This window comes from Phodopus roborovskii, unplaced genomic scaffold (assembly GCF_943737965.1).
Source record: "Phodopus roborovskii unplaced genomic scaffold, PHOROB, whole genome shotgun sequence".
Taxonomy (NCBI): domain Eukaryota; kingdom Metazoa; phylum Chordata; class Mammalia; order Rodentia; family Cricetidae; genus Phodopus; species Phodopus roborovskii.
In genome coordinates this window covers 2,756,475-2,778,730 of record NW_026126636.1, presented here as the reverse complement: position 1 = coordinate 2,778,730, position 22,256 = coordinate 2,756,475, and the positions used below count along the sequence as shown (strand labels likewise).

General features: G+C 44.8%; 1 protein-coding gene across 1 annotated transcript in view; it reads right to left on the bottom strand.

Moving 5' to 3' along the window:
• Tdrd12 (tudor domain containing 12) overlaps positions 1-22,256 on the bottom strand; it is a 55,225-nt gene that overhangs the window by 5,700 nt on the left and 27,269 nt on the right. Inside the window, exons 11-25 of the mRNA XM_051207464.1 lie at positions 18,676-18,736; positions 18,281-18,388; positions 14,714-14,899; positions 12,232-12,388; positions 11,689-11,816; positions 10,343-10,534; positions 9,999-10,127; positions 9,213-9,330; positions 8,527-8,666; positions 8,175-8,395; positions 6,559-6,658; positions 5,737-5,924; positions 4,865-5,075; positions 3,595-3,687; positions 1,241-1,413 (exon numbers count right to left, since the gene is read on the bottom strand). Of these exons, the coding sequence (XP_051063421.1) occupies positions 1,241-1,413; positions 3,595-3,687; positions 4,865-5,075; positions 5,737-5,924; positions 6,559-6,658; positions 8,175-8,395; positions 8,527-8,666; positions 9,213-9,330; positions 9,999-10,127; positions 10,343-10,534; positions 11,689-11,816; positions 12,232-12,388; positions 14,714-14,899; positions 18,281-18,388; positions 18,676-18,736 (2,205 nt within the window). The remainder of the gene's footprint in view (positions 1-1,240; positions 1,414-3,594; positions 3,688-4,864; positions 5,076-5,736; positions 5,925-6,558; positions 6,659-8,174; positions 8,396-8,526; positions 8,667-9,212; positions 9,331-9,998; positions 10,128-10,342; positions 10,535-11,688; positions 11,817-12,231; positions 12,389-14,713; positions 14,900-18,280; positions 18,389-18,675; positions 18,737-22,256) is intronic.

The window sequence follows — 22,256 nt, the reverse complement described above, 5'->3', positions numbered from 1 at the left end:
ATGGTACAAATCCTCTGGAGTTCACACAGGCTGTGTCTATCTTCCTGTCTGAGGTTGCCAGTACTCCATCTGCATTAGTTATTTTTCTCATTTACAGACAAGACACCTAAGGGAGGGTTCATATTCATATTCTGGCTCACAGTTTGAAGGTTCTGTCCACTGTGGGGGAGACATGGGTGCATGGCACCCAGAGTCAGAAAGCACCAAGACATGAACACTGGTGCTCAGCTCACTCCCTCCTTTCTATTTAGCCTGGGCCCAGCCTGTGGGAAAGTGCTCCCACATTTAGGTACACCTTTCTACCTCCACTAACCCAATCTTGAGATCCCTTAAATGAGTGCCCAGAGGCTTGTCTTCTAGGTGAGTCCAGAACGATCAAGTTGACATTATTAATCATCACACCTTCTCAGAGTGACTTCACGACATACATATTGTTACTTTTAAAATTTGCTCTACCTGGGAAATATTTACATTTATTATATATATTGTGGGGGACATTGCATCCCATTAGCACACATGTGGAGGTCAGGGGACAACTTTCAGGAGTTGATTTTCTTGCTCCAACATGTGAGTTCTGTCAATGAAATTAAGGTCATCAGGCTTGGCAGCATGTGCCCTTACCCCTTGAGCCATCTTGCAAGTCCACACAGGGGCATTTAAGCTGGCATATCCAGCATGGAAAGTGGTTGGCAAATCACATCTGTGTGATACTTCAACACTATTTGCAATAGCCAAGCCATGGAATCAGCCTAGCTGCCCACCAGTAGGTGAATGGATAAAGGAAATGTGGGGAATACACACTGCATCCTGACTGGATACCTCCCTAGCCAACAGCACACCAGGTAAAGATCCTGACATACTCAAAGGACACTAAGAGTGTGCACTTAGATCTACAGCTTTACACACAGGATAGACGGGTTGTATGCTCAGTGTGAGACACTATAGCCAGACATGGAGCAGACAAAGCACATGTGTTCATTCAAACCACGCACAGAACAGAGAGCCCCATCTCTGTCCTCTGGGGTCCCCAGTAGCACACTGGGCTACCTGCAAATAAAATGTCAACCAAAGTCCTTTCTGGGAAAGAAACAGTTAAAATAATATGCCTGAGATTTGTTCATGCTACCCCAGCAGCACTGGAGGGGTTTAAGTCGGTGTACCCTGAAATCTGAGTGCTAGAACATGGGGACGCCTGTAATTTAACAGCTTTTCAAAGGGAGGGAGACGGGAATGCACTTACGAGGTCTGGCCCAGGAAGTCCTCGAAAGCTGGCAGTTTGGCTTCTTTGTATAGTTTTTTCAGTTGTTCTATGTGTTCTGAATTATCAATACCCATTCCCATGGACAAAATTTCAGCTCGAACATTATAATCAATGACAGACGTTTTTAGATTTGATAGTTTTGTAACATGCACCTTCAACCAGAAGGGAAAACATTTGTAAGAGTTACATCTGAATCCTGACTACAACACAAGCACACTCACAGCCCCTCATGTCTTCCTGCACATCAGGTGTTTCCTGCTGCAGTCATTGTATCACTAAGGTGGTGGCAGAGTCCTCTAAGTCCCACCTCACGCTGCTGAGATAATCCTGAACTATAGGCAGAACCCTGGTATGACATCTAAGTCACAGCAATCTAGTACGCTATAGCCAGATACTCTCCTGTAGCCTCTTTGACAAGGCTCATAGTCCTCATGTCAAGGCTCCAAGTCCTGTGTTCCACACTGTTTTATCTATTTGTCTTTTCTCTAGTCAAACCTTTCAATGTATGCAATTTAAGCAAGCTATGAATACCCTCAATTGTGGGGTTGCCCCTTTCTGTGGAAGGGCAGGGTTGGTCGTGCTGAGCACAGCCCGAATGAACCTTGGGCACACACAGAAGGGACTGCCTTCACTCAGGGTGAAGGGGATGCTCTGGGAAGGGCAGACAGCTGGGTGCTGCCCCTCCTCAGTGTGTCAGCAGACACCGCCATACACTTTGCAGTTGTGGAAACATGTTTCCCAAGAGGGTTTTCTTTTTTACTTCATATCCTGCTGGGTGGTGGATGTCTTTAATCCCGGCACTCAGGAGGCAGAGGCAGGGGGATTTTTATGGGTTCCAGGCCAGCTTGGTCTACAGAGTGAGTTCCAGGACAGTCAGGGCTACTCAGAGAGAAACCCTGTCTAGAACTCTCCCTCCCCTCCCCTGCAAAAAAATCCCCTGCTTAATAAAGCTTCCTGTTCGATAGGGGATGTCCTTCTGTATATATGTTTCTCTTATTGGTTGATGAACAAAACACCGATTGGCCAATAGCCAGGCAGAAGCATAGGCAGAGAGACCAAACCAGGAGAAGGCTGAGCAGAGGAAGGCTGAGAAGGGCAAAGAGACGCCATGCTGCCAAAGGAGTAACAGCCGGATTAGGTAGGGGTAAGCCACAGCCTCTTGGCAAGACATAGATTAATAGAAGTGGGTTAATAATTAAGACAGAGCTAGCCAATAAGAAGCCTGAGCCATCAGCCAAACATTTAAAATTAATATAACGTTTGTGGGTTTATTTGGGGCGAAGGCTGTGGGACAAGGTGGGACAGAAACCTCCATCTTCACTTGTTTTTTTCTCTAAGAACAATTAGAATCCTAACTATGACAATACACTTAAAACTCCTAAATATATCTACTTACCTGCTCTAGTAATGGATATTTTTCTTTCTTAAAAATGACTTCATAAATCTTATACCCAAATCTCCCACTTTTATGTGTTAAAGCTTTTCCATTCTTTTAAGTTTTACTTTCAACAAGATGGGAACCGAATTCCTTTGAATATTATAAATAAGAATGAATAAAGCTTGCCTAATGTAGACCTGTGAAGAATTCTTGAGGTGCAAGGAGAAAGGGACAAGGTCAGCAGAGCTATACAGGACTGAGCCACATGTCACTGTGTCACACTTCCCTCTCCGCTATGGCCCCACAGAGTGAGAAGCCTCATCTGCTTCTTTCCCACACATGGGACTCAGGCGTGCAGTCCAGCCTTACACACACACATGGGACTCAGGCATGCAGCCTTAGGACGCACACATAGGACTCAAGCGTGCAGTCCATCCATAGGACATAAACATGGGACTCAGTCCAGCCTGGGGAAGAAATCCGGCAGAAACTGTTAACAGCCAAGTGCCAGGGACTGGACTCCTCATGAGGACTGCAGAGCATGCCCCAGGGCCTGAGGGACTAGGAAAGGCAGGACTGTGGCAGCAGACACTGACCTGTGACTTCTCAAATGGGGTGGGCAGTGGGCTCAGAATCCCCTGTAATGATCTATAGTTGATTCATAATTCAAAGGGTAAAATGAAACACCGTCATAAATCCTGGAAAATTCCACACGCATGAATGCTGGTTATGTTACAGATGTGTATTACACACAGTGCCTGCCTGCACTGTCATCATGTAAAATATCACGAAACCAAAACCCATACCAAACTAAACTCATGACCCAAATAACCTTAAAAACATCTTCCTTAACAAGAACTCCAAATAAGCCTCATTTCCAGCACAGAGTAGGATCCTTGACATCACTGTGGGGGTCATCCAAGCAGCTTTATTTTGAAGAAAACTGAACACTTACCATTGGATCAATCCAAAGGGTATTTCCCAAAGCTAGTACCACTTTGGCATCATGTGTTTTCCCAACAATCTTATGATGAATGTATCTAGTAACCTGAAAATAACAAAACATTTTGTTATTCAACTAAGGCTTGAGGGAAGCATCTCACCTCTACACATGCTGTATGGTACAAAGTACATGTTACACTCCGCACCAGCTTCTCAATGGCTCTATGAGGAGAGGTAGGCATCAGCTCCCTTTCTTGTCAAAGGTGCAGTAGAGTTTAACAAGAGCAGGAGTGCAAAGGTACAGGAACTTGCCCAAGACCTCCTGTGAGTTCTGAGATCAGGTGGGGTCCATGCCTTTGGACCTGCAATGCTGTCTCTCACTATGGCTGGTGGACCCATCTTCTCTATCAACCCTCAGAAAACCATCAGCATCAGGAGTGAAGTCGGGGCTCTGCTTGCTTCCCCAGAAGGTGTTATGGCCATAGAACTCTACAACCAAAGATACACAACCGAGGACCCTGCTCTTTCACAGGTAAGCTACCACTTTCCTCTCTGGAAAGGCCACAGCAGACAAGACCTGAGTTATCTCTCACACCATGTTGAATCCTTATGAGGCAGGAAAGGAAGAGAGTTGGCCCTTGTCATGAGATTCCAACGGGACAAGCGCACATCCTGATGCCCTTTCCTGCGTGTGTACCCCTACTTACATCCAGTCAGGGGCATATTTCAGATGTATTTCCTGCCTGCCTACCTTTCCCCTACACATGATCAAGCATATCGAGTGCAGTTGAGTCAAACAAACTTGTTAAGCAGAGTGAAACATGTGGCTTGTTATTGCCCATAAACAGCATGTTCAGAGTACCTGTCTTTGGGCAAGGACTTATATATTAGAGGCATTTTTATTTCATGGATCGCTTAGGCACTACAATGTCAGTGGAGCTTTGTCCTCTAGCATGAATCTAAAGCACATGGTACTGTCTTGTAACAGTAGAGACCCCAGCAAACCATGCTCTTAGTGACCTAAAACTGCAAAGCAAAAGCTCAAAATTAAGACTCTAATAAACACCCAGAGCTACAGTCTCAACTGCTTACTAGGCTGATCCAAAAAGACTGCTTGAATCTAGAAGTTCAAGAGTACCCTGAGCAACATAGTAAAAAGACCCATCTTAAAAAAAAAAAAATCTCCACACACATACACACTTAAAATAAGTACCAACGCTTTGAATAGTGTAGGTTAAACATATTGCCTAAGTCAATAAAACAAAAAAGCTAAAGCAACCCACCTTTGGGTTCCATTCAATTTCACTGTCAGCTGGTTTCACCCTGCAAACAATGAACTCCACTGCCTGAGGGGGCAGAGTGTGGAACTTCTCTGGGAGCAGCAGCAGCTGGTCTCTAGCAATGAGCTTGGTCCTGCCTTCATCTATGAATTTCACCAAGACACTCCCCAAACCCCAGGTGTCTTCCTTTTGGCTCACCTCCAATACTTGAACCCTAAAGAACAGGAGAGACATCAGGGAAGCCACCTTGTTCTGCACACTGCAGTGTTACTCTCCATCAGCGGAGCCCTGATATGCCACTGCCAAAACACATATCACCATGCAACAGGCAGCACTTCTGTGTCCAGTAAATGACACGTGAAGGCCCTAGTTTCTGAGAAGAGGCTAACACCAACAGTGTGGACCTGTGGACTCAGAAAGGGAGGAGCGAATAAGCACGTGGGCTGGGTGGCCAGGATGGAACATTAATTGTGCCACCACTGAGCTGGCCTTAGGTAACTTCCTCAACAAGACCACAGCTCCATATGCTTTCTGTAAAGTGAGAACAATGCCTCTTTTATAGGAATCTGAGAGAAATTGAGTATTACAGAGGAGTGTGTATTAACACAGTGATAGATTAGTACAGTTTTGGAGGAATATGGCCATTGTACTCTGCTCAGGAACTAGTAGATGTCCTATACATATCTGTACCAAATGTTCTGAGCACTGTGTGTAAGCACCACCCTTCTGGGAGGTGTCCAGGCTCAGGGTACACACACACACACACACACACACACACACACACACACACACACACACACACACAGTTAAGAATAAGCATTCAAACTGTGTGCTCATGTCTCACAGCTATAGACAGGCCAGGACAGATCATTTACCTCTGGAAAAGTGTTTTTTCTTCTAATCCATACAACCCAAAACTCTCCACCTTTTCAGCAGCTGTTTTATTACTGGGATCCTTAAAATATTCATTCATTTCCGCATTGAGAGTTGCATAAAGATCCAAGTGTTTATCAAGTATACGGCCAAAGTAATTGGTTGCATTTGAAACGTAAAAAGGTATTATCTGAAATAAATACAGTGCACATATATGGAAGACAGGTGAAATAAAACCTGCACAAGTGACCATCTGCAGATATCAGCAAACAAGGCCAGGCAGTGGTGGCACACGCCTTTAGTCCCAGCACTCGGGAGGCAGAGGCAGGCGGAGCTCTGTGAGCTCAAGACCAGCCTGGTCTACACAGCTAGTTCCAGAACGGGCAGGGATATCCAGAGAAACCCAGCATCTATTTTCTCTAAGTGTGCGTGTGCAGCCAGCCCCTGGCAGACCACCACGCCCCAGTGCAGGGCCACACATCTGGGCTCTCCTGCTTTGTTCTGTTTTGGTGTTGTTGTCGTTTTGTTTTTCGGGACAAGGTTTCTCTCTCTAACAGTCCTGACTGTCCTGAACTCACTCTGTAGACCAGGCTGGCCTCAAACTCACTGAGATCTGCCTGTCTCTGCCTCCCGAGTGCTGGGATTAAAGGTCTGTTTTGTTTTTTTAAGAGGACAAAAAGTTGGGTGGGTAAGGAAGTGGATCTGGAAGGAGATGGATAAATATGATCAAAACACAGTGTACAGCCCCCCAAAACTACTAAGAAGTTAAAACAAAAAGTTTTCATGAAAATGACTGTTCAGCAAAGGATGTTAGCAGAACTTACCCTAATGTGTCCAAACACTGGCAGAGATTCATTGGATAATTTCCTTGGGATATCCATTTCTGGATTAATGTGGTGCCGGTCAGGGCAGATCCTTTTGTCTCTTTAAAAAAAAGGAAAACAAGATAGATTTTAAAACAAGAAGAAAGTAAGTTAATATGAAGTGTTAAGACATCTCCAAGCAACTGACCTGCAGGAACTCGGAACTGCAGAGAACACCAACAATGAACACACAGGGCTAGCCTCCACTATTTAATCAACACCGCATAAACTTAAAAGACAAAGGTCTATTATTCCTAGAGGTATTTTTATTTTTAAGTTTTGTATTTTTATGTGTATAAGTGTTTTTGCCCCTATGTATGTCTGCATATCACATGCATGCCTGGTGCCCGAAAAGGCCAGTAGATGTGGATCCCCTGGAACTGGAGTTACAGATGGTTGTCAAAGAGCAGCCAGTGCTCCTATCTGCTGAGCTACTTCTCCAGTCCCTTAAGACATATCACCATAATCTGCGACAAAAGCCAATTAACCTCTAAGACAAAGCTCTCCTTAACTATTGCTACCAAAGGGGTGCACACATACTCCCTGGAGAGACAGGCATGAACACACTTAGAGCAGCCCAACTATAAGCTGCCCCAGGCTCATTAGCCACAAGTGCATACACACATGGTAATATAGTTACCCAACAGAACATGAAGTCACAAAATAAAATACTGAAATAAGCCCTTTCCTCCCTTAAGGTGCATTTGACCAGAGTGTTTTTATAATACCAACAAAAAAAGCAAGCCAACACAATGCTTATTAATGAATCAGTGGGGAAAGGAAAACAGGCCATACACACAGAGAGCATAGCAATATTCAGTAAGGAAGAAAAACGCAGTCCTAACATTTGTAGCAAATGGAGGAAATAAGTAAAACAATTCAGCCACAGAAAAACAAGCACCGCGTATCCCTTACAGGTGGAAACTTAAAAATCAGGCCACGGGCGGTAGTGGCGCGTGCCTTTAATCCTAGCATGCGGGAGGCAGAGACAGGTGGATCTCTGTGAGTTTGAGGCCAGGCTGACCTACAGAGTGAGTTCCAGGACAGGCTTCAAAGCTACAGAGAAACCCTGTCTTGAAAAAAAATCCCCAAAACCAAAAATCAAAACAAAGATCAGGTGGCCCAGAAAGTAGACCTGTGGTTGCTAGAAATTGGGAAAGGTATGGAGATATCACACTGAATCCTATTAATACATACAATTAATATGTGTCATTAAAAAAAAACATAGCTTGCTAGCACTAACAGCTATGAGAAGATGGGAGACCATGGGAACCTCTTTTTTTGTTTTTTAGATTTTATTTATCTATTGTATGAGTACTCTATCTTCATGTATTCCAGAAGAGGGCATCAGATCCCACTATAAATGGTTATGAGCCATGATGTGGTTGCTGGGAATTGAACTCAGGACCTTGAGAAGAGCCATCTTTCCAGTCCCAAGGGACCCTCTTGGTGCTCCTTTTGCTTTGATTGGTTTAACACAGGGAAATAGGTGTGTGACATTTTCCATCAAGGGGCAAATTTACCACCTAAGAATTTTAATGCACGTTACTACTCAATTTTAAAAAGCATTGGCTTACTTGCAAAAGCCGAAAGCCTTCAGATATGGACAAAGAGGTCTCCTGGCCTTCTTATCTTCTTTGGCTTCCAGGACCCCAGCTGTAAACTCATACAGCTCTGATGGGATTTTGGCATCTGCTCGCTCCAAGTATCGAAGGACACCAACAGCATGGCTTGCATTTCTCTCCGTCAGCAGCAAGACAGATTTGGTTTTTTTATCTCCCTGCTCTGCAGGAGAACCCTTAAGATTGGGGGTGAATAAGAGCGGCAGATCATCCATACCAATTTGATTTCACACAATAAAGCTTTGTAAGTTCTGAATTTGCCCCGCTCCCACATACATAGTGGAACAATACATAATATGGATCAAACCTGTTCAGTTAAACTCTGAAAATGATCAGACATGCAGTACAGGCGCCCACCAAACACTTTTGGCGAGGAAGGAAAGCTGAAGTGAACTACACACGTGGCATCGGTGATGGCCAGGAGGGGTATGCAGTCATCTGTTAAGGCTGGAGAAAAGAATGTCCACAAGGTCCCATGAACTCCCATACGCAGGCCTAGCACCCATACCACACCATGTTTCTGTACCACATTTCACTTCTTTATCTGAGCACTGGACTTAGGCCTCCTTCTGCTAGGTGAAGACTCACACTGTCACACCCACAGCCCTGCACCATACTTTCCATAAGCACAGTAATTCCCCCCCCCGCCCCGCCCGCCCCATGCTACAGCCTACTGCTAAAATTCCAGAGGACAGTGACCTCTTAGTTTGAAAGATGTCTTCCTCTATCATAAAGCAGGCTACCCATAGACTTTTCATTTGTTCTGCATTATATTTTTCATACTAAGCTTAGCATCATTACATGTATGTGCATGAATGTGAATGGACAGACTGATGGATGTACAGACCAACACAGACTTTCTATACAGGTGAACCCAAACTGGATCTCCAGAAAGAACCTTGCCTGCTAAATATGAGGCGTCTGAATATGAGGTATATTAATGAAGAAATGATTCCTACTAGTTCAGCCTTGTCTAAATACAGAAATACTTACTTAATACAATGTGAGAGCCAGAACTTAACTTCTTCTTCCACTGTTCTAAAATGCTTTTTAAGTTAAAAGCCATTTCTTTATGCATTTTCAAGCAAAATATCGAATTGCTTTCTACTACCTAAAGAGGAAATAAATCAAAGCCATCAGTACACCACCAGGACCATGTAAGCTCAGTCAATGGTTCTACTGTTGACTGCCCATATCAACTTTAAATTACCAGCAAGAGCATAAAGCAGTAAGGTCATCAACTTAAACATCCCCAAGGTTGTATAGTCTTTATCTAAAGATCAGCTTTGAGTGAAACACTTTCCCTTTCTTTTAAATAACATGCATGTGTGTATGTGTCTTCGTCAATTATGTGTACTAATGTCAATAAGGCCTTATAAAGCTATATGTTATCGCTTTATGAGGGAAAGGAAGGTATGGTACCGAGTTTTTATTCTTGTATTTGACTTTGTTTCTACATTTTCGCAATAAGATTAAGTAGAAAAATCTTAAAACAACTAGTTTGGTTCTTCTGTGTGATATTACCTCACTATTATCTTCTTGATTTTCTTAAGAGTACAGATGCGATGCTTTTCCCTGACCAACCCTTCAACCCTTCCACACTTTGAAAGACACAGCCACACAGCACTGCCCCTCCTCCATGCCAGGTCCCTGTTTCCAGTGTTTCCCAACACAGCCCCTCCCCCAGAGCATCTCTCCCCCCCTTCTGTGCATTTCTGTCCAGCAGACTCAGCTACGGCTCCCACCGATTGAGAGTGTCCGACAGGAGGACAGGCTTACCTTACACACAATCTCTGTTTCAGCTACAGAGCAGGTGAAGATCAAAGTCTTCTGGGCCTGACTTGGAACAAAGTCGAGAACTTGGAGTAAAGTAGAGGTTTTCTCACACTCCAGGCAGAGATGCACTACCTGCCGGTGAACACAGAAACAGCCTCTTTCTGAGGTGTCACAGCTCTCCAGCTGCACTTCCTTCCAGAGAGACTATCATTGTAGCAGCAGAGGATGCACAGGAAACCAAGAGACCTATAATCCCACTTACAGGTCTGTGGGTGAACCCACAGCTACCAGCTAACGGACAGCGTGGAGACAAGCTTAGAGTGTGCTCACCAGCCCCTCCCCATCACCTGCTGGACATTGCCATAGAGGGCAGCCTCCTCAAGGGCGGTGATCACGATGTAGGGATCCTTCATGAACTCTCTGACCAGATGGTCTACGTGTCTGTTCCAGTGAACACCCACTGCCACAATCTGATGTGGGGCGGACTCCCGGTCTTCCACTTCAACGTTTTTCTTAAAGTTATCTAATATGGCAAACATCTGAAAAATTTGTAAATTTAATCTTTGCTTCAAAGTGGAATGAAGCATTAGCTAGAACATAAAATTCAGAAACTATCATGTTTTGTAGTGTAGGGAAAGCCTTTCCAAAGATTAAAAAAAAAAAAAAAGTTTTTCAGAAGAAGGAAACGTTGGGTAAAGAAACACTAAAATTCCACTGGGATGGAACAAAACCACAAACAGCATCCTGGTAATAAGGGATTAGCATGCTTATATTAAAGACTTCAAAACTCAATTATAGAAAACTGACCCGTCAACTAAAAACAAGCAACACATCGAAGAACAGAGACAATGATCAATTTGCATTAATTTTTAACCTAACCAGTCAAGGAAATAGCAACACACTAAACACACAGGAAATGGGAACCCACTGTTTACCAGTTGGCATCGGAAAGCAAAGCAAAGCAAAACAAAATGCAAGCCAGGTCCACATCTCCGAATGGCAGGCAAGCAGAATGCATGGTGTGATAGCGTGCTGGTGACAGCAACGCAGACCGCCCACTGCTTTCAGAAAGGCAATGAATGATACAAAGCTATTCATCTTGCTTGGTAATATGGACCTAGACTTCAAGGGAGCTCACCCAGTCACAAAAACTCAGTCTTTTAAGGGAATGTGGCCCAGCAGTTGAGCACTTCGCTAGCATGCACGACGCATGGGTTTAAAATAAGTTACCAAAAATAAAACAAAACTAAAAAGCCGGGCGGTAGTGGTACATGCCTTTAATCCCAGCATTCGGGAGGCAGAAACAGGCGGATCTCTGAGGTAGAGGCCATCATGGTCAATAGACTGAGTTCCAGGGCAGGTTCCAAAGCTACACAGAGAAACCCTGTTTTGAAAACCCCAAAATAAATAAATAAATAAATAAATAACTTGTAATGCTTATGAGCAATAACAATCATGCTGCAGAAGAACATGGCACCATTACCTACAAAGGTTAAATTCTAAATCAGTACTAACCCACTCTTGCTATTAACTGTACGCATCAACAAAAAGCCACTTAAAAGGGGGAAATACTCCAGACTGACAACCCTAAGTACAAGACTTGGGTCTGTTTTCAAGTGCTGAAGCTGACACAGTTCAGAAACACACATGCTATTAGACTGGATGGCAAGGCGCCCGGCGTGCCCATACTTACTTGCTCATTAGCTTCAAAGAACAATACTTGTACTTCATCCAGAACCAGGTGGCAGAGTCTAAGAAATAATAAGCTCCGGTATGTGAGAAGTCTCAGAAGGCTATGTGGGGTTGTGACAATCACATCACCTACATTTAGAAAGAACAATGAACATCTTAGGTTTTCTACAAGTTTCTCCAATGCGTCCTTCACCACAATTCCACTTCCTTCTTGGCAGCCATTTCTCTACTGGGTGAGCAAGGCAAGCCCCTACACAGCCTGTCTTAGCCTGCAATATCTGACCACACCCCCAGCTGCCACAGGCTCTGCTACCTGAAAGGCAGATTTCCTCCTCTCTGCTCAGCTTCTGACAGTGAATGGTCAGTAGCATATGACAACTGAGTGAAGTCATGCAGTTTTCTGAGATGTGAGTCAAGACCAAGCCTTCACTGCTAAGTAGGGAGTCAAGTTAGAGCCAGTGGCCAGCCACTGAGGACCCAGGCTGCCTAGGCAAGCTCACTGTCTTCTGCAAAGAAAATCAAACAGCTTGGAAAGGATGCTTACACCCCCTTGGAAGCTTCATATTTTTGGCTTCATCTTTGTGAAGTCCAATTGTTAATAACACAGGATGAAGAGGCCTGGAGGACATGCTATAGTCTCCCAATAACTCAAAAATAAACTGGGCCTTTTTCCACCCAGGACACACGATGACTGCAAGAGGCTGCAAAGACAAACAGATTCAGACAATTTTGGACAGTTGTTAGGAATCAAACAGTATATGTGTAACATCCAGATCATCTCCTGACACAGAACTAGTCTTTAGCTATCATCATCACACAGATGAGAAAAGGGAAAATACAATGTCATTGCAGTGTGTTTAGATACACTGACTAGTTCTTAAGCTAAAGTACTCCCTAAGTCACTTAACCCCTAACACACTCTTACAGGGTAGGGCCAAGCATTCCTCACTTCACAGGATTGCCCCTCAAGGATGTGCAGCTAACACATCAGCAAGAAAATAACAGATGTCTGGCTCAATTTCCTGCTCCTAAGCACCAGGATGAATGAATGGTCGCCCGTGGAAGGGCCTTGAAAGAGCCAGACTCTTCCGTAGGCTGCCTCTGAACTCAGCTCCCCATCAGCCCACAGACTTCCCAGAAGGTGACCTGCCTGCTAACATTTCGTGGGTACGTTTCCTACTGAGACAAGCCTGGTATCCCCCTTCCTCTAGAGGGGCCAGACAGTACCAACTTCTCACAGGCCTGAAAGCAGGCTGCCCATGGAGGCAAGGAGAAAGCAGGGCACAAGAGTAAGGGCTGGGTGTCACTTTCTGCCCCAGAAAGGGGTCTGTCTCAGTACAAAATGGCACTTCCATCATCAGCCGGGGCTCAGCTGCTTAACCCAACGAAGGTGTCAAAATGTGCACATTGAAGTCAGGACATAACCCGTGCAAATTGCAAAGATAAATCATCACACTGTATGGCAGGTTAGGAAACACTAAGCCCCAGTATTGTCCTATGCCCTAAGCATGCTCCCTTGTCACAGTGTTTTATGGTGCATGGTGGGACCCTCTAGACCGCGCCTTTTGTGCCAAGTTCTGGGATGGAAGTTTTATAACTGTCCTCTGTCAAGCCCAGCAAGGCATTATCCACCACCATTTATTTCCCTCATCTTTCCATTGAACTTCCCCCCCCCCCCCAGACAGGGTTTCTCTCTCTGTGCAGCTTTGGAGCCTATCCTGGAACTCGCTCTGTAGGTCAGGCTGGCCTCCAACTCACAGAGATCTGTATACCTCTGCCTCCCCAGTGCTGGGGTCAAAGGCATGCACCACAAACTCCCAGCTTGAAATTGAACTTCTAGTCACACATTCACTGCTGGTCAGTAGTTAAGAACGCAACTGTTACATGTAGTTTCCCTCCATCCTTATCCCAAAGTCACGTCAGCCCCAAATAACACACTGAGACACTGTATTAGATATAAAGCTATTGGCCTGTTACTAGCATTCCTTATTGGCTAGCTCTGTCTTAAATATTAACCCATTTCTATTAATCTAAGTGTTTCCACATGGTCTTATCTTACCGGAGAGAGGGTCCAGACCTCTTCTCTCAAGTCCCTATATCTTGACTACCCTTTACTTCATCTCCCAGAATCCTCCTTGTCTCCTAGTCCCACCTGTCTTGCCTTCCTATTTGCCAACAGTGCTTTACTCATTAACCAATAAGAGAAACATATTTACAGAATGACATCTCCCATCATCTCTTCTCTGTCTAAAATAAAAAGGGCTTTAACTTTAACATAGTAAAATATATATCAAAACACTTATCAAATAAAACTATAGTTAAAAATATTTAGTTCATTAACATTTAGCAAGATTTAAACACAATATTTCATCATCTATCCTATCTTTATGAGTCTAAAGTCTTATATGTAACTTTCTTTTTATTCCTAAGGAAAACTATAACCATAACTATCTGTCTTCAACTCCCTCAAAGACCACAGAAGGATAGTATGTAAACTCTAGGAATGACATTAACCAGTAAGAGAAACATATTTACAGAATGACATCTCCTACCACCCAACAGTTTTCCATGCACTGATGTTCTCATGTGAGACAGTAACAAGGCATGGCCTGACCACCTCATCTGGCTGGTGTTACAATTACACGAATGAAGGTAAAATCATTGTAACACTCTATATTCATCTCTAAAAGCCACACCTCTTCTGCCCAGCTAGGGCCACTGATGAGAGTCATGGCAAGAACCACCTGGGACTGACTGTAAGGAAGCAAGGGCTATTTTGTAAGAATAGTCCAGGTTTTGTTCAAACGTGGTCTTAATGTGTGTGTGAGGCTGAACTCAAACCAACTGCACAGCCCAGGCTGGCCTCAAACTTGTGATCCTACTGCGTCAGTGTTACAAGTACTGGGAATATAGGCCTGTGTCATTAAGCCAGACTAATAGAAAAGAATTGAGTAATATAACTTTAGAAAAAAATGTGTCATTTGAAAACAAACATTTAATCCATTTCAAAATGATCTCCAACTTACACCATTTCTACTTGGTAATGACTTGTAGCAGCCCCCCATCTGCAAAACCGTAAGCAGCGGTGGTAAGTACAACAAAGGGTCATTCCCACAGTGAGAAATGACTACCACATCACACCCACGTGCAATAGGAGGCCAAGAGTAAGATGCAGTGTGGCTGGGTCCCGGGAACTTGTTCCTTTGAAGAGCCTACACAGAAAACGGTGGGGGAAGAGGGGAAGAAAAGGCGATGAATGACCACAAAGAAAACCCTCCATCTCACAGCCCCACTCAGCCCACTCTCCCCCCAGCACACGGGCACATGGCTTACTGAGGTGTGCTCCCAAGACCTACTGTAGGTTCTGCATGAATCTTTCCCAGGGGCCAAATTCTTGCTTTACGACTATTGGTCCTCTGAACCCATTCAAGGATATGCTGAGGAGCCAGCCCTCTGACTGGATAACTAAAGCAGCACACAGCAGAAGAATGGCTTTGTCTTCTTATTCTCCTAACAATCCGCCAGCCCAGTTGCCTCATTTGTAAACATTACTCCTCATTTGATTTTTGAGACAGGGTCTTGCTATATAGGCCAGGCTAGCCCCAAACTCCATCATTTCCCTTTTCATTTCATTCGTGTGGGTGTTTTGGCTGCATGTATTGCTTGCTCACCACCTTCATGCAGTGCCTGCGGAGGTCAGAAGGGGGCACTGGATCCTCTGGAATTGGACAGACAAATCTGAGCCACCATGTGAGTGCTGAGAACCAAACTGGATCCTCTGTAAGAGCAGCAAGTGCTCTTAACTGTGGAGCCATCTCTCCAGCCCCAAACTCTGGATCTTCTTTCCACAGCTTGCCAGGTGCTACAGATACGGGCCACCCACCACACCACACCACACCTACCTCAACATTAAAAAAACAAAGACAAGAACAAAACAAAGAAAAACAAAACTATGCTTTTAATGGCATATTAATCTCTTCACCTATCACTGAAACCTAGAATGTTTCAGCAGAAGTCTGCGATCACAAATACAATTTTCTGAAAGGCATTGGCATCTCTATACTGCCCTGGTCCCCGATGCCCTGAGCTCCGGGCTGAGCTGCGGCACCTGGTGGCTTGCTTCTTTGCCCGCAGCTCACGTGACCTTCATTCTCAACAGCCTTGTGGAGACTTCAGTAGTTTCTGGACATGGGGTAGAGAAGTACATCTTCTAGACACTCTGCAAACACCTTTCTACCTATATAGCTCACTGGGAGCACAAGTGTGGACCTGTCTGCAGGACAGGAATGACTGAATACTCAAGTCCAAGGTCCCCAGAGAAGCTGGGTACAAACCTGAGGTCATTCTGAAACTTGACCTGTGCTGGGACCATTTCTTCCTAGCAGCTTTCATGACCTGTGTGTCTGAGTTCAGATGGGTAACAGCCATGTGCTTAACCGAAGTCCGTTCATTTGCACCAGCCAGATACTGACTGTCAACATGAGGATTCATGCCACTCGGGGCCACACAATGTCCACTGTCACTCCTCAGATGACCTCTGACCCCCTTGCTTTGTTCTAGCAATCCAATTTTCAGCTACCATGCCAAGTTGAACCCTAAACTGTGCTCTACTTCCATCTTTGTTTCAGTTCACTTGCATTTTATACCTCGAAGCTACCATTTATAAAAATATTTTCACTATTTTCGGAATGTCTTTTTCCTTCAACTGTGTGTCTTGAGCGTTTCACGGAACTCATGCTTTCCATGAATTTCTGTTCTTCCTATCTCTACCTCCCAAGTACTGAGATTACAGTGTGAGCCATGAATTCGTAGAGACAGATCCAGCAGCTCAGCTCTATTCTATTAGCTCTCACAAACTCCTTCTCCAGGTGGAGCAGGCTGGAGTCACAGTTCAACCCAGATGTACTTCTCGCTGGCTTCCATTCCCCCAGTCAGCTCTCCGGAATGCTGGACATGATCCAAACACATACTGACTCTTGCCATGAATTGTGCTTGTTGAACAGTGGTCCTTCCGTTGATGCGGTAACACTGATGGGGCCCCTCTTGAACAGTGCTCCTTCCCTTGATGTCTGCAGTATCACCCTTCTTGTAGATTAGCATGGGTACCGCCGCCAAAGGAACAGGTGCATGTTTCCTGGAGGGCCTGGAGAACATGGAGTGAGTAAGCAACAGCCTCAGCCCCCTAGAAGGCCTGGGGACACATCCAGAATCAAGTGATCCTCCTTTTGTGTCTGTCACTATGACCAATCACAGCAAGGTCCTGGGTCCAGCTGAAAGGAAATCTCCAACCCTAAGAGCAGAGTCACAAAGAAAACCTCGTTGCTTTTAAATGGAGGTAATATCTTCTTGCATCTCCGGGGGTAGTTTTCTTGTTCAGAAATTGAGTCTCATTATTCTCAACATGCTGATTCCAAAGTTCTGAGCTCAAAGAATTCTTGGGTGTCAGCCTGCTGAGCCCACAGCACTGCACCCAGTGATGCCAACTTTGTGGTTTGGTTTCTCTTTTTTTTAGGTGAAGATTTATTATCATCAAATGCCGACTATCACCAGTTTGTTCATATTGAAGAGAGCCACAAACCCGATAAGCAGCGCAGAGGGTGAGACAAATCTTGTCATCAGGACACTGCAGGAAGACAGGGTAGCAAGCAGCCATCTTGACCGGGGCAGTTTCAAACAGTTTCATGAAATGTTTTCCAGAAAGTGACTCTACTCATCCCCCTCCACCCCTTGGAAAAACACAAACTGGTGATGCATGGTCAAGAAGCAGGCTTGGGATGCTATGCTTCGTGTCCCACCCACCTTTCCTGCCATATCCAGTCAGCCTCACTGCCTCCTGTCTACCTTCCTAGGGCCAGTAAAATCTCTTCCCACTCAAGGCCTCGCAACCTTTCTCTCAGTCTGTTCAGCCTTTTGGTTTGGCTTTCTACTGTTCAAAAAAGCAAATCTTAGCCCGCTCCCATTTTTTAAGTCAAGAAGGAAACATAGGTGTATATAATTGATCTACCAAGTGAAATCTCAGGATTGTAAAAAAAAAAAAAAAAAGTTTAGAAAGGATGGATTAAAAAAAAACAAAAAACAAAAAACCCTTTTACAACTGTCCCAGCAATGTGTTCTAAGCTCCCATTTAAAAAGTTCAGAAAAGCTGGGCATGGTGGTAGCACACACCTTTAATCCCAGCACTTGGGAGGAAGAGGCAAGAGAATCTCTGAGTTCAAGGCCAGCCTGGTCTACAGAGCAAGTTTCAAGTCATCTAAGGCTATACAGAGAAACCCTGTCTCAGAAAACCAAAAACACTTCAGAAAAGAATTGACAGTTGCTCTATAGGCTTTTCTACAAAAGAAATCTGGACTTACAAATACATGAGAAATAATCACAAACATTGCAAAAGAATTTCAGAGGTAAGAATTATCCAACGCAGCCTTAGAACTGTTTATTTAAAATCCCCCTATGGGATTAGGGTATATTGTTCAGTGATAAAATGCATGCCTAGGATGCACGAAACCCTGGGTTCCAGCCCCATCGTTCTTAGAACAGAAGAACAGAACAGAAAAGGCTGGATTTCTTCAGGAGTCTGGCTTTAAGAACACATTCACCTTCTTCAGGTCTAGTGACAGAGGTGACTTCTCCATGGTCAGACAGGGCTCAATCCTGTTCCGAAGTACCACACCAGGCTGCAGTGTGCCCGATTTCACCTTCTGCAACTAATCAACACAGACATTAGACAACCACAGACAGGTCTTCCTTGAGTGGGCAGAAGAAAACACAAGATGATCGTGTAAAAACCTGGGAATGCATGCTTCTTGGAAAACGTAAACCACCCAAGTTAAAGATCATCGGTCTCCCCACATAAAACACAGCCACTACAGCTGTAATTCTCCAGATTCTGCTAAAGCCATCATTTAGGAAAGCCCATTTAAGGGAGATGACGGCCTAAGGGAGGAAGGGGTCTTCTGTCTTATTTGCCCTTTTGTTTTTAGGGTTGTAATACCTGCTGCAGGTCAGAGGTCTCATCGGCTCTCAAAGGATCAGGGTTTAAAAACTGTAGTAATCTGTAAAGCAGTTAAAAGGTCAGTTTGAAGAAGAAAGTTGTTACAGTTTCCCGGCTGAGAACCACTGCTTTAAATCTTCTTTGTGGACAGACACGGTGGTTGTCACCCCAGGCCCATCTGTGGAAACACTATGCTCTGTCTTACTGACCTCACGAAGATTCAAGGGTCATGGAGGTCACCTCAGTTTCCTGGGCTGGCATCTGGGCTCCTACCCCTGTCACCAACGTCCTGCACAATTGTCTGAAAGAGGGCCCAGCTAACAAACGTCAGAACCACTGGTCTAATCATTAGCTTTATTTTGTAGTCAGAAAATACTAGATAAGGACTTGTCCTCTGTTAATGCAGAGAAGAACTTTTAAAGTGCTTTTCTTCATACTCAGACCCATCATTCCTCCATACGGGTAAGGATTGGTGGGCGACAGCAACAGAGAAGTCACACCATTTTCTGTGGTGAGAACTTGGGGAGAAGTGTACACACAGTGAACCACATTCTTCCCCCAAGCCCCATTCCTGTTCAGATAATGTTTTTAATAAAAAAGCTGCATGACCCAACTATCTTTCAGCTGATGAGCAGTTAAATAAAACGTGCTACACTGTAGGACGGGATGCTGCTCAGACTCACTCTTGCTGCAACAGGGTAGAATTCTGAGCCACGCTGGCACGGGAAGGCAGACAGTTACAAAGAACCACAATATGACTCTCTAAACAAAACTCCAACCAGGGAAAATGCAGACAACAGATCTGTGCTGGCCAGAGGACGAGGAAATGAAGGGTGACTGTGACGCAGGGGGAAGGACAGAAATGGTATGAGATTAGACAGCTGGTGACAGTTGCGTGAGTGTAAATGTGTCCTGAAGCCCTGCAGTCTGCACTTTGAGATGGTGTATTTTATCTATCGTATACCAATGCTGTCTTGGACAAGCTGCATTCTAAGCAACAATGAAAAAGGATAACCATAGAGAAAATGATACAACAAATGTAATTTTAGAAGCCCAGAAACAGATGGGTAAGTGGTAACTAGCTCAGCAGATATGTGACAAGTGAATCTGAACCAGTCGTGAGAGAAACGACATTACTTACACCAAAGCTTAGCAATTAAGACTAAGTTCCTGGGCTGTGGGGACACAGTAAATGGCTGAGATGAAGGGGGCCAAGTCTGGATTCTCTTGCATGTCTCAACACCAGACCATTACCCACCTACCCCAGGGCAAGCCCAGGGCTTGGGTGTCTGGGGAGGACAGAATAAAGCTTTCAGCCGACAGGCAACAGACACACAGCTGCAAGTAGATGGATCTCAACGAGAAGAGGCAGCTAAACAAGCAGGCACACTGAGTGAGCCTCCAGCCAGCTTCTGCAACTCAGCACCCAGGGTAGCCACAGACTGTACTTCACCTGGGGAGCAGGCACAGGAGGAGCCTTCCCTGGGGAGCACGGCCCAATCACCCACATGAAAACTGTTGAGCCCAGCAGTAGCAGCCGGCAGCTTACTTAGTGGCGCTCATAATCCACACGCCAGTGAACCCTGGTTGGCTCACTAGACCCTTATGCTGTTTGGTTAACAATCAGAACGAGGCAGTTGAGAAAAGCTTCCATCCTTAGGAAGACAAAACACAGAAAGGCAACATCAAGAATGGCAATGTCACAGCAAGAACACATCCCCTAAACAATTAGCACCTCCAGGAAAACAGAAAAAAGTCACAGTGAAATCAGGACATGACACTATGATGGTTAATCTTAGCTTCAAACTTGGTTTGATTATAATAATCTTAGGACACTAATAAAGCACACCCTTGGTGTGGCTATGAAGGCATTTTGATACAATCAGCATATTAAACGGCAACTAAGGAGGGCAGATCAACCCGAAGTGCGGGTAATCCTATCTCCTATTGGCTGGAGGCCAGCTGGGACAAAAGCAGAGCTATACCAGTGCAGGTGCGTGGCCTCTATCTCCTACCCACCGTAAGTGAGCCACCCACTCTCCTACACCCACACCAGATTATCTTAACAAAGTAAAGACTCCATAGTACATCTGGCCTCAATGTCCAAATATTCTTTAAAAAGAATGTTACAGGGAGCTACTACCACAAAACTGAGTGGAATCTCATCCCACATATATCCAAGGGTGGCTGATAAAGTTGGCAAGAGGCTACAATATGCTTTAGGCCTAACTTTTAGGTTCTTGCCACCAAGAGAGAACCTTAGAAAAACACAGTGGGTTCTACTCTTACACCTAAAAATCCCTAAAGAGATCTGCCTTCTTTTTGGACATAGCAGGTTGCAGGGGAAATAACAGGAAGGAAGCTCTAGGACACAGACTTTTTACAGGCAGATGACACCAAAGGGTATTCTCTGGGAAGGTGAAGCACTCCATCTTTCAGGGATTGTCTCCGAGCTTCTATTGCTGTGAAGACACCATGACCGCAGTACATTACCCTTTGCCTTTTTGCCTCCCTGAGCTCCTCTAATAGAGTGCTCATGCTTTAAAAGCCATTCTCCAAGCTGCTACTATCACACAAAGGGGTGAACTGACTGCCTTTCCTATAATAGAGTGCTCATGCTTTAAAAGTCATTCTCCAAGCTGCTACTATCACACAAAGGGGTGAACTGACTGCCTTTCCTACACTGTGGATTGCAGTAGACTACAAACAGTAGGAATGCTAACATGTCTAAAACTTTATTTTGTAATGTCAAAATTCTTCTTCTAAGCTTCAGGGAATTGGCCTGAATCCACCTCTCCTGGGTCAAATGGACTCCAGATAAGTAGTTATGTCAATCAATAGCCTGTTTCTCCATGTGCTTATTACTGAGAGTGGCATCTCTCCCCCCTTTCTCTGTTCTTGGGATTCCCCCCTCTCAACTACCAGGACCATGGGCCTAAAAGTTTCAAACATATACCTAAGGAAAATTTCCCCCTAAATTACTTTCCTTAACCTTCTGTCTCTAATATATATCTGGTCCAGCACCCTGCCAGGTCCAGATGCTCCCTCAAAGTCTGTATCCCAGATAGCTTCAGAGTGGCTAGCCCTAGGTGATCCAACCTCACAGACCCACAGACTGGCTCTGAACTTTCCTAGCCCCAAATGATCCCATAGAGCCCGGACCATGGATAAAACAGTCTGTTTGTCCAGGACTTGGTCAGAATCCCAGCTTTCTTAGGTTCCTAAAGATGCTGGCACCCCCAAACGAGAGGAAGCAGTCTAAAGAACACGGTGTTGTGGGATTTCAATCCCTTTAGCCAATGACTTTGGGGGCAGCAAGCCCTCGGGCGTGGTCTTGTCTGTGTATCTGACTGCATTCGGGGCAGACTGGAAGTTACACTGCACATATGGACTCGAGTTCAGGACAGGTACAAACAGACAGACAGACAGACAGACAATAGGTCTTCAAAAGAGACCTTAACTAAACTCCTTAGAGACTGGTGCAGATTGGGTGGCCCTCCTTCCCTTTGCCCCCCACAGGGTATGAACTCTCCCTCCTATTATCCCCAACCTCCAATCTGAACTCTTGGCCAAACTAGACG